Here is a 12811-nt window from a genome sequence, read left to right as displayed (position 1 = left end):
AAATCCGCAGTCACTTAGTTGTCAACTAGATAAAATATAGTACAGCAACAATAATAGCAAGCATGCGAAAGAGATATAAAAGGTTCGATGTATATCGATTACGATGCGTGAAACGAACGAAATTAATTTCCTCCAGTTATATCGATATAGATATAAATTCGCGTAGATATTCACGGAGAATGTACAATATGAAAGCAGAATGTTGCGTATGTGAAATATCGAGCGTGAAATGGTTAAAGACTGAAATGTACTCCATGTCGAAAAAGACCCTGTCGTCTTCCAGATGTACACAGATTTGTGACGCTCCTCGAAGTAGTTGAGATGTCGGCAAGTGGTAGCCTCGCGAGGAAATAAAAAAAAAAAAGCTTCCTATCTTTTTATCTAATTTCCTGACGACACCGCCGCCACAGCTGTTCTTTATCTGTTTCTTGCTCTCGCCCTTGCCAGATACGATCCTCCGCGTAGATCTAATATATCGCTAGATATTTTCGACGTGCTTCTCAAGCTCCTGTCGACGAGCCATCAGTCCACGAAAGAAGCATACATGGAAAGCGAGAAAGAGTTAACAAAAAAAAAAAAAAAAAAAGAAGAAGGAATGACTAGAGGAGGAAGGTAGAAAGAACCGAGCGAAAACGCGTATATAGGTGTAAGATTGAGACGAAGACACGTATACATATAGGTGTGACCGCATAAGGATGTCGGCACATGTGGGATGCAACGACGAAAGAAGTGCATTCGTTAAGTTTCGGTGGTCGTGGGAATCGATTTACGGTATCTGGAAGTGGTGCACGTGCACACTGATGTATTTTTGCCGAGCGAGGGCAGAAGAGACTGCATCCTCTATTTGCATCCTTGGAAACTGCACTCGGGCCAGGCTCGGGCTACCAAGGGGTCGTTACCCACTAAAGGAAACTGAACAGATGCGTGTGTGTCCCCGGGGGCCTTCTCTTCGCTGCTTCGTCGAATATTTTCATATTTCCTCCACGTAGTCTCCTATACATAGGATTATGGCGGAAAATCGTTCGGATTCCATAGATAGTTGCATGGTATTTATAGATGTTTGCACGATATGTCTTACAACATTATAGTTATCTTCAGCGATGCGTGATACGGATATCTGTAAACGAGAACCGAAAATTATCGACGAGTAGTTTGGATCTTTCTTTTTTTCTCGAAAGCCAGCGTCGAATTGCGGAATTAGGTATGATTTTTGGAATATGCAACGAAGTAGATCTTCGTGGGTATCGTTAGAAAAATAGAAAGCATTGGGACAGTCGCAGATATATCTTCTCTGGACATGTTACGTGTATCGTACGAAAGATTTTGCAATTTCTTTGATACCGTTATGAGATCGTCGCGATTGCGTTATGCAGGGTAGGCCAAGCTTGAAAATAACAATTTCTGGTGAGGATAAGATTTCGTCAAAACCGCGTTTGTCAATATACGAGAAATTTAAACACGCAACAATGTATAAAATATTCGAAACGTATTACTCCTTGCAACATTTGACGGATGAGAGAAATGTCCATGTAGGTTCCAGTTCTCCAGTTATATCGACAAAAATTTAAATTTGCAAAAGCTTTCCTCGTTTACATATGTAAGTTTCACTTGTATCGCATTATAAAGAATTATATTAAAATTCAGCAGCAAATTCAGCGGTCTACTCCGACGATAGCATTCCTCGGTAACGAGCAAGTCTCTCAGACACACAAAGAAAGCATGACAGATCGAATCCTTTACTTATTCAACCCTCGATATCTCCTGGATCTTATTCAACGCTCGCAAACTCCGTCCTGTCGATATCTTGATACCGAGTTACGACGTCCTACCATCGCTGCACAAAAGCTCTTCTTATTCACGTTTCCATGGAATTCGAAGGTATTCTCAAGCGACCAACGCGAGCGAAGGATATCGCGATCGTCGTTCGCGATATCGTTCCGGATGCATGCGCGTGTCTGCAAATTTCCGGAGGCAGCCTATGTCTGAAACGTGTCAGGGTCTATTTTACTTTGGCTTTGCGGCTCGTCGTACGCACGATGTTCGAATTAACGCTGTCACCGCGGGCAACGCGTTACTTCAATCCTCTTTGCTCTTCTTCGCTTCTCTATGCTTCGCTTTAGTCGAACAGTCGATGGAACACGAGAGCAGAAGGACGCTTAGAGATTCTTGAAACTGTGTGGCAAGTGGCAAGTGGCAAGACGCTTCTTCGACCCTCTTTGTACCTTCTTAAGCCATGGTCACAGTGAGTACGTGTTTTGGCGTATTGTTGCCTGCAAATCTATAGATTCTTATGACAGTAACTGTAGAAGTGTAAGTAAGTATATGGTCAGAATAATCAAGTATATAGATTAGATGTACGAGAGCGATTATATCGTTCTTCAATTGTTCGGTCATCGTGTTTCATTTATTAGAATGACAGTTTGTTAGAAGATGGATCCACTGTAATCATAGGATAAATTAGAGCAATAAAATATGTATATATATATATATATTATATATAGATTCTTATCAATTCTATTTGCATTTCGATCTTCAGAAGTTTCATTCGGAACACACATACACTGTAACCATAGGAAGACAGCAAGCAACAAGCATCGGACCAATTACGTATCTTCGTATATATATAGATATATAGACTCTTACGAGTGTAAGCATCTGAGTCTTCAGACGTTTCATTCGTCAGAGCACGCGTCCACTGCAACCGTAGCCTAAGTCACGCCAATCAAATATGCATATTACATTCTTATCGGTGTACGTATTCGATCCTTCTGATGTTCTATTCGTGGAAGCACTCTATCCACGCTGTAATCGTAGCCTAAATCGGGGCGACCAAACACTCTATATATAGATTTCTATGAGTACATGCATTTCTGTCATCGAATATTTCATTCGCAGTTCCCTATATGTACAACGTATCGAAGGGAACTTCAGTTTCAAACTTTGCACAGCGTAGAACAGCTTAGCTTGGCTTTCCAATGGGTCCCTGATTTCTATGTTCCTTGCACGTTCGGTTTAAACACGCCTTAAGAGAACACACTGGATGAAACACCAGAATCGAAGGACCCCTGCAGAACGCTTGGAAATTCCTGAAACCGCGCGGTAAGACGCCTCTTCGTTTCTCTTTGCTTGTTTTTGGTCAACAGTCGATGGAAGAGCGGAGCCCGAGGACGTTCAGAGATTCTTGAAACCGCGTTGCCTGCGTCCATTCCGTTGCGTCGACTGCCAGTCAACCTTTCCGAGTGGTAATCACGCTACAAAGGGGTCCTGTAATAACGTAATGAGAAAGATTAAAGGGTGTCGTGCTCCCTAGCCTTTTTCGTTCGCCGTTTTCTCGGTGATAGACACCCCCGAGGGACTGGCGGGAAAAACAAATAGGACGATCGGTAATGGAACGAAGCATGGCCCGGCTAGGTTGTATTTTTGGACGGTTATACGCCGGTTCTCGTGTTCGCGCTGTTACACGCTCGAAGCTGGTTAATTGGATAATCAAGGGGACTACTTCAAGACAGTTACATTTTCGGCGGTAAATTTCGGATAATTGGATTGCACGTCATACAGCTATCCGAGCTATTCTTGGTACCGTTAAATGCTAACCATTTGCTACATGGCCTGTTCTATTAGTTGAATGTATAAATGGTCTTTAGGGTTGGGATAACGAGTAGTGACGTTCGAGTGACGTGCGGGATAATGCACAGGGAATAGATCTTAGTCGATACGTTCTAGTATATTTTCAATCGTTTTGACTCCATAAACGTTCACGTTGCTCCACTTCTTTCCACGCGCGATACGATTTATTTGTAAAAATCAGAAAAAAAATTTGGCAAATGTAAATTGATTGAAACAAGATTGCAGGGAATTGTTATGTAAAGAAAACGATCGATATTATCGTCAATATTTAAGATTCTCAACACTGTATCGACGATATATATCGATCGTCTAGAGTACAGAAGATCCTTTACGATAATGTTGAGAACAATATCGATCGTCTGAACTGCTCCTTCGATTCAATGATTCTTTCTCAATGAACAGATTAAAAGAAACATTATAAAAGTATAAATACATCTGGAGCGATTATTTTCAACGATATGTTAAATTGAACGAACGAACGACAAAATGAAAGTCATCGCCATCAATTAGTAATTGTCAGAACCGTTCTAATGTCGTAAATAAATTGACCGTAATAGTAAGAATAAGACGACTGTTACATCAGTGACTTTCCGGTTTGGTCATAGATTATGCATTTACCGTATCAGCGTCCTTTAATGTGTTAATAACGTCGTTCACCTGAATTCCTCGGTTACGTTGCTTCCTTTTCCCTTATCATATGGCTACTCGTTAATCTCGTGCTCGTTCATTTTCGTTTCGTCTCGTTGGTCAAACGCGATCGTAGATAAGCTGAAAGAAATATCTCAGTGGTGGTATATACATGTCAAACTGTCGGCGAATGACAGGTTATATGTATGTATTGATTAATGATGAATGACTGGATACATTGTCATTATGGGCTTAAGCGCGTATAGGATGGACCCAATAACTCTAATTGCCTTAATTGTATCTCCATTATTTGGAAGATAAATGCGAAACGATTTTATTTACCAAGGTTGTTACGTATCAGAGAAGTCATGCGAGTAATTTTTTTTTTAGAGGTTTCAAGATTATTTTTATTTCTTCAAATATATTATACCGCTGTGTATCTCTGGGTAAAAATGGAAATGCAGAATTTTTAGAGATGCCACACTGACTTTTATTTCTTTGAATATACCGTACTTTTTATTAGCGGATAAAGGAGGGAGAATTTTTAAACAATTCACTGTTATTTCTGTTTCTTTAAATATACTATGCTTCTTTATCGTTGGTAGGATAGCGGATATTAGGCGATTTGAACGACTCACGGTACAAAATTGCCCGATGCGTTGGCTCATCCGGAGAATTGTGTACTCGCATAGCGCTCAAGCACAGTCTACGATATACAAAATCTTTTTATCATAAATTAATTTCCTGTTACGTCGTATCGCAATTCTGAAACTTTTGCTACCTCGAAATTTCCTGCATTATTATCCGTTTTATTCGTAGAATTCCTTTTTATAGAAAATACACAGCTACGTTCCCTGGCATTTTTGCGATGAAGAAAATAAGAAAGGGAAGTGCGTATTATTTAAAAAAAAATAATCGATAAGCAAGAAGAGAATCATAAATGACAGTGGAAAGGAAAACATTTCTCACGATTGTCTTCGCGATCAAGCACACAATCCTTTCTTGTTCGCCGATTAAATTGCCATTCGATCTGTCCGCGAACGTGTATAGTGGCACTTGAAATAATAAGCAGGCCCTTGTTAGCAACGGATCCCCCTTCTAAGCCGAGCTGTTCACGAGAATTCCATCCGAAGTCGTTTGTTTGCGTCTTGGTCCGCGTGAAACCGTTTCATCCAGCCATGAATTTTCTACCTGTTTCTGGCTCGTCAGGAATCTGAGAAGGGTTCGCCGTAACACCCCTGAAGGCTCGTAGGAACAGAGCTTTGATCCCCTTATTTCTCAAGCTCAAAGAAAGGTAGACAGGCGGATGGGTCGATTGCTTTTACGACGAAACTGATATTTTAATTCACTCGTTGGTTGGTAAAAGAATACGATAGGTATAACGTTGAAAAAGGGAATTGACATTAAAAAGAGTTGCATTAATTAACGTACGATCGTAACGAGAATCGAAGTTAATTAACTGGAACATCTGTGTTACATCAAAATCGTGGACATCAAAGTAATTCTATAAAAATAATTTTTTGTATTCTTCATAGCGTCGATTACATTTAACATTATTTTTCGCTGGAGTATGTCCGAATGAAATAGTACATTTATATTGGACAATGACGTAAAGATATAATTGACGGATTTCATTCAAATTACACGTAAAAGAAATATGGTATTACCCTGAAAAGTATCGTGGGAGACGAATCTGATTATATCTGGATCAAAACTTGATCCTCTTCTTTTTTAAATTTATATCGCATAAAATTCCACTATTTTAATATACCTGAGCTGGTATTTAAACGCGTTGGTTTGTTTAATAAAGAGACGAGTGATAAAATTGTAACAGTTCGTGTATATTAAAATCGATGTGTGTACAAGTACAGAGATAGCGTATACCAGTTGTAATCGTCGTTCGCCCAATGCTACTGTCCAACTCTACGCTATTCGACGAACTATTCGACTATACGACCGTCCTAGAGAGCACGTTCGTCTATTTACATCGACAGGTGTTATGACAAAAAGTTGAAATGTAAGTTCGGTTGACGATTACAAATAATGTTTTGTCCGGAGTTCGTTTATTTTTGAAGCTAGCACACCAAAACAACGTTGGTATTCCAAGGCACAATAATACGAGTCTCTCCCGATTCATATCTTTCGTCGACTACATATATTCAATTGGCGAATAATTGATATTTTCCATTATTTTCTCCCTTCTATTCTTTCAATCCATCATCTTGCCGATCCTTTCACTGCTCATTATCGTGACATGACGAAGTAAGATTATATAGGAATGCACTATTCAATTGAAATCCTAGAAACCGTAATTTACTGCGGCCCACGCACAATGCCGGCCGTGATATCCATTAACCACGTTACAAACGGCGAATAAACGGCTTCATACAATCAGCAGCACTTCATTCACTATGTATCGTCAGCGGAACCATATACTATGCGACTAAATACATAATCATCCACGAATCAATCAATCCTTTCAGAACCGCTCGATTTCCCTCGCATCAAACTCTTAACATGGGCATACTTCTCGTCTTACAATAGCCGACGTATCAATCAAACGATGACAAGGGAAAGTGAAACGTTAAGGCAATTAAAAACTCAGGAGTCGAGAGATTCTGCGATCCTCTAAGCTAGGGACATCGCTAGCCATTAATCTGATTTCACATGAAGAAGAACGCCATAGGTGTACATTTTAATATCACAGTACGGTTAGAAATTTTAATACTGTAACACTGTTTATTTGTTTATTTATTCTCTAAAGCTGCGTCTTAATTTACTATATGGATCAGTGTATTATATCTTCTTGGTATCGTTTCGTTTCGCTGTTCCAGGACTTAGCTGTTAAGGCGTTCGCACACATGCGGAATATTTTAATATAAAATCGTTAAAAACGAAGGGAACTTGTGTTAAGTCGAAACCAAAAATTTTATTTATATATGTCGGGTTTGTCGGGTTTGTCGGGTTGGCGCTGGTTCTTGGGGCGCGTTGCGTATCTTCAGTAGGACAAGCCATTGTAGTTGTTCAAAGAGGCTTATATTTACAGCGATATGTACAAGTGCTGGTTTTTACAGGATTTAACAATTAAACGTGATTATATGACACTCTTAAAGTAAAGACAATGTTCTTGGGTTTTAACGAACCCACGGTCAGCGGAATAACTCTTTGTACAATTGGGTATGTCTTGATACTCAAATGACGTTAGCAGTGACGTACGGTATCTTTCAGACTGACAGACTGACGTTGTGAGTAAACTCTCCAAGGTGATCGTAAGAATAGAAGACTGACACGATCGCACTTGTCAATTGCATATTGATCGGGGTTATCGACAAAATTCCAGGCGCCGTTTCTAGGCAGACTCGCGCAGAGCTGTCATCGCTCCCGCCTCGGGGCTTGTTTGTTAATACAACGTGGGTCCCTCGATATTGGTACTTCTACTGTTAAGTAAAACGTTCATCCCGTGACCGTGGCTACGTTCGGTGACCAGTTGTGTCACCTCGACCCCAAGCCCACTGTTATAATGCTATAATGAACAGTTATAACAAACAGTTTAGACCAAAGTATTGGGAACCTTCCCAAAATTCCAAAAGAAAGGCCCGTAATCCCTATGTCTCCGACATATATATTGTTACGTTCTATTTAGTTGCCGTCGAGAAGGTAGCGTTAACTGACGTTTAGTGCAACTGGCAATAAGCTGCACTTTCGGCTAACCTGCTGTGTGCGGGAATACCGGCACGGGAGAGGATTAAAGTTGTTCAGAAGTAAATTAACGATATGTAATGATTTATTCAAATCTTACTTGATTTCGATATTGACAATTGACTGATAGACTGACGGATATAAAATTCTTCGGTTGACAAGATGATGATTCTTCGGTTGACAAAACGATAACTAACTCTTCGATAGACAATGGTAATTATTCGGTTGACAAACGGTAATTAATTAATATGCTCGATAGACGAACGATAATTATTACTCGATAAACGAACGGTAAATACTCTCACTCGATAAACTCGTGTCAAGTCGAAAGGCTCAAGTCTGATGAAGTTTCGTAGGGACGATACGAAGATCATAAGAGGGAAACACGATGAGTATACTTTTGTTGATCTTCTGATTTTAATATCGCGTTACCATTGTACGGAAGAATCTGAATATGACGTTAAGTATAATATTAAACGTTGAATGCAAATATGTTCTTGCTCGTTTCATAAAATTTCATAAATCTTTGGCAGGCTCGTCTCCTTGGGAGATCAAATGACATAAGGTTAGAAAGAAAGAAAAGAATTCTATATGACGTGACTTATCGTCCGTCTTCTTCGCCTGTAGTTTTCCTAACCAGTTCTCTTCTCCTTCTTCCCTCGAAGATTAATCAATAGCCGCACGAGGGTCCCGAGGGCATAATCCACGATTAAGAACCCGTGGGGAAAAGGCGACGACTTCGAAATTCTTGAAAGCATTTCCAAGCTGGTAATCTCTCCTCTGACTTGCAGCGATCTGTTACGGCCCCAACAAAAAGTGGGTTAACCGGCCAGATTCCAGATAAAGGTCGCCAGGTGATACAAGACCGAATGACGACACGAATGAATGAAATACAACGGCAGGTTCCCTCGTTTTTACCTGTTCCGACATCCTTTTCTTCTAAGAGCGAGACAGGACAGGGAGAAAAAGGGACTCGCTCGATTTTTCCTATCTTCCAACAATTCATTTATTTATGGTATGGCAAGGTGAATCTTCGTTTCCATGTGGTCGATAGCTAAGGTAGACAGGCGTGTTTTATGCTCGTCATTCGATGAAACGCCAGGTTTCAGAAGCTTTCGCTGATTTTGCTAATCATTCTCTTGCGGTTGAGAGGGAGAGAGAAAGCGACTGATTTGTAGTTTAAGTGATGCTCGATGGTAATGGAAGGGAAAGATCGCGTAGAATGTTATTGATATAGATGGATCGAGTTTCTACAGCGAATCACGTTATAACGATTTAATGAAACGTCTTGTAACTTGTGTGATTTCTGTTTAATATTTCTTACCATTTACCGATGTTTTCGTGACATTGTGATTCGTCACCTCGAGGTTTTATTATATTTGGAAATATTATGCGTTCTCAGAGTAAAAGTATCGTTTAGTTTTTTTAGTTTATTTGCGTTTTAAATTTAGTTGATGAATGGTTGAACCTACTTGCGAGGTTCTTCTTCGTGAAGACGAAGCGAAATCGAAATAAACTTGGTTGGATAGTAAATTTAGTTTTTTGCCACTGACAATCTCCTATCGGTATGGTGAATATTTTAAAGCAGCGGGATATTTTCCTTTCATTTATGTCCATAAAATATCCTGCCACAGTTTGACCGGAAGAAACTGAAATACCTTGTACAAATGACCATCGTCATTTCTAATCTATATCTCCCATTTAAAACTTCGTATCGTCGTAGATATCGTGAAAGTATGTACCAACGCAGATTATACGAGACATACGTAGTAAATGTGTCAAAGAAAAAAAAAATGTGTCTTGGTCATCATTTAACCATAAAGTATGATATTTTGTTATAAAGAAAAATTTTGTTGCAGATGATAATCGGAGAGTATCTTTACGCGAGGTATTGTGACGCAGATTCGACGAAGATATTATTTGGCTACAACATACCACCATGGTTATGGGGTGCATATGAAAAGGTACACCTCTCAAGATATTTTTCTACTATGATATAAAACGTATCAACTCCTTTTTGTTCCATAGATATTCAATAGTGTACAATGTACTAAGTCTTTTTTCTTCCATAGATATTCAATAGTGTACAATGTACTAAGTCTTTTTTCTTCCATAGATATTCAAACTATGAAATAGAAATGAAATAGAAAACAGATAGGATCCTAAAATCACATCGTGGAACCAAGGAAAGCTCGTGACCATCTTAAGAAGAACCTTTCTTCCCACGCTATTAACACCTTTCTTTCCCATGTATACCTTCGTGAGAACAGTTCTGAAACGCACGCTTTTCTGTCAATATTTGGAAGATTCTTCGTTATTTGTTGCAAATATATTAGAAAGAAGGAAATCTGCGAACGCATTCAGTTCTATTTTAAAGACCAAACTTATACAATAAGGTGTTTATTCAGATGTCTTTAAAATTCCAAAATTCAAGAATAACAGTGATTATTAGATTCAGTAACAATAACAGTAACTATTATATATTTGAAAAATGAAAACGAATTGTATTTCTGTGAAACGAATCTTAAAGAGCACTCAAATGTCTCAATTTACTTCGACGTTATTAAAAATTAAAATGCGTTTGTTTTATAATAGAGAATTCTTTCTTAGTTCCTTCACGCGTGCTATCTGTAAATAAAAATCTTTGTAACGTTGTTTATAATCGTATTATTGCAATTCACGCACTTTTTAGAATACATTTTTACAATTTTCACAATTCTTATAATTTTGTACAATTCTCATAATTCGTACTAGATTCTCACTCGTAATGTTTTTGATATTTCAGATTGGCATATTCGGTTTTGGAGCGGCAACAACTGTTTTAATCACCGACATCGCCAAATACACGATCGGCCGACTGAGACCTCATTTCATGACTCTTTGTGTGCCTAGCATTAATTGTAGCCTGCCTGAAAATCAGCACAGGTATATCGAGAACTACGTCTGCACCGAGAACATCTCGACCAGGCTTCTAAAGGAGATCAGGTAAATACTTCTCTCTTTACGCGAGAAATCCAGCGACCCTTTTATTCGACAGTGCGGAAACTACCATTTAAAGCCACCGATAAACTTCGTGTAATACTCGTTCGACTTCAATCGGACAAGTTAATTAGCTTGCTCGAGTACGAGTAATCTTAATGAAATTCAAATGACATTCAGAAAAGTGTGCGTCGTTTGAATTTTCTTTTTCTTCGCTTAGATCTTATTTCAATTCAATTAGATTCTATTTTAATCTCGTTCGAATTCAATTAGATCTCCGATCGAAATTGATCTCTGAATTTTTCTTTGACTTTTCCAATGAAAAGAACAACTTGAGATTAGAAGATGAAAAATAAATGAAAAACAACTTTTGAAATAAATATTGATCTGACGTCTGATCGTTAATTTATCAAATATTATCTTTTCTAACTTAATAATATTCTACGAAAGCAATAATAATATTAATAATAAAATCATTAAGGTCTCTTGATCTATAATTTCATAAAGAAGTCCTGCAAGAAGAAAAAGAAACAAATAAGTATGCACTCCGATACTCTTGAACGATCGTGTATGTTGCAATGCGTTTACCTTTCTCGTTAAATTGCTGTATAATGACCGTCATTATGTACGACCATGCCCCACCTTTCTGGTAATTTATCAATTTCTCTTCCATAAAAATCTTTCACTTCTTCGCTGAAACATCTCTTCAATTGCGCTCTTTACGGTACTTTGCTTTTATTTTTCAAACGTGATTTACTTACGCGGATGTGACAATGAATATTGCTCCGTCTGGAAAATTCATAACGTCTTTGACAGTCGATATATCCTCTTTTCTATTTGCTAACATCGAAGGACGATTATTAATTATGGCGATGAATATTGATGGCCAAAAAGGACGAAAGAAAAGAATGGAAGAAAAATCTCTAGCTGGAAGACACGAGAAAAATTTCGTCATTTCAATTTATCAAAGTAATTGTATTTGTTGAAATACAAAATATAAAACTATCGTATTTACATTATTATAATTATAATTATTATAATTATAATTATTATTATTATTATAATTAATAGCGCAATTTAGTCTTAAAGAATCGATTTGCGATTTACCATCGACCGAGTTCGCGTTCAAAAGTGTGAATTCATTAAACACCATAGACTCGAGAATTATTCACCGATCCCCCGCTGAGACTTTGTACATTTAACTGAATTCGAGTAGCGGAAATTGAAGTGTGACCATTCGACGTAGCATGGCAGTGCCGTCAGTACGAAAATATGTAGCGCTTGCTATAGGAATTAACTAAATACGTCACGATCAAGGAATTTGATGTCTGTTGTGCAAGGATAATTTTCAGAAGTGGAATATCAGCTGAAACTAACGATTGCTATCGTTCGAGGAAACGGGAACTACTAGCTACCATTACGCGTAAATTATATACGATTGAGAAATTCAGATAAATTGGTAGCGAAGTTTCATCGTTTCAAAAGGTTTAACCAGGACAGCGAATGATATTTTATATATCCACTGTATATGATAATAATCTAATAAATAAATTCCATTGTTTCGAGAGAATTTCAATAAAATTAAATATCAAGACAGCGAATGATATTTTATATATCCACTGTATATGATAATAATCTAATAAATAAATTCCATTGTTCCGAGAGAATTTCAATAAAATTAGAGATCGCAACTTTAGTCTCTTTGCATACAAAATGGATCTAATATAATTCAGATGATAATAATCTAATAATTAAATTCCATCGTGCGGAAAGAATTTTAATAAAACCAGAACGTGTAACTTTAATCTTTTCGCGTGCAAAGTGGACGTAATTAAATCTAGATAGCAAGCTTTAATCCACTAAATCTTAAATTGTACTA

The 12811-nt window shown here is 38.0% G+C and overlaps 2 protein-coding genes and 1 long non-coding RNA gene across 11 annotated transcripts in view; 2 read left to right on the top strand and 1 right to left on the bottom strand.

The window, feature by feature from the left end:
• Pmm2 (phosphomannomutase) overlaps positions 1 to 12811 on the top strand; it is a 70700-nt gene that overhangs the window by 23014 nt on the left and 34875 nt on the right. The gene's annotated exons all lie outside the window — the stretch shown is intronic.
• The window catches only part of wun (wunen), a 63655-nt gene that overhangs the window by 20496 nt on the left and 30348 nt on the right, over positions 1 to 12811 (top strand). For all 8 annotated transcript variants that reach the window (XR_011176238.1, XR_011176235.1, XR_011176237.1 and 5 more), the window contains exons 3-4: positions 9813 to 9917; positions 10739 to 10938. Coding sequence is in view for 4 of the 8 variants with exons in the window: in XM_069132884.1 (XP_068988985.1) it covers positions 9813 to 9917; positions 10739 to 10938 (305 nt within the window). In the remaining 4 variants the exon portion in view is untranslated. The remainder of the gene's footprint in view (positions 1 to 9812; positions 9918 to 10738; positions 10939 to 12811) is intronic.
• Positions 2866 to 8723, bottom strand: LOC138190243 (uncharacterized). 2 transcript variants are annotated; one of them, XR_011176243.1, is made up of 3 exons: positions 8054 to 8723; positions 4285 to 4395; positions 2866 to 3264 (listed from the first exon to the last, which is right to left on the bottom strand). It is a non-coding gene; the product is annotated as an uncharacterized LOC138190243 (long non-coding RNA). The 2 variants fall into 2 exon arrangements; XR_011176242.1 differs by lacking the exon at positions 8054 to 8723 and adding an exon at positions 6026 to 7189.

Source organism: Bombus flavifrons, chromosome 3 (genome assembly GCF_040668555.2).
Source record: "Bombus flavifrons isolate JBK064 chromosome 3, iyBomFlav1_principal, whole genome shotgun sequence".
Classification (NCBI taxonomy): Eukaryota; Metazoa; Arthropoda; class Insecta; order Hymenoptera; family Apidae; genus Bombus; species Bombus flavifrons.
The sequence above is the reverse complement of the archived record's forward strand: the minus strand, read 5'-3'. Positions and strand labels throughout refer to the sequence as shown.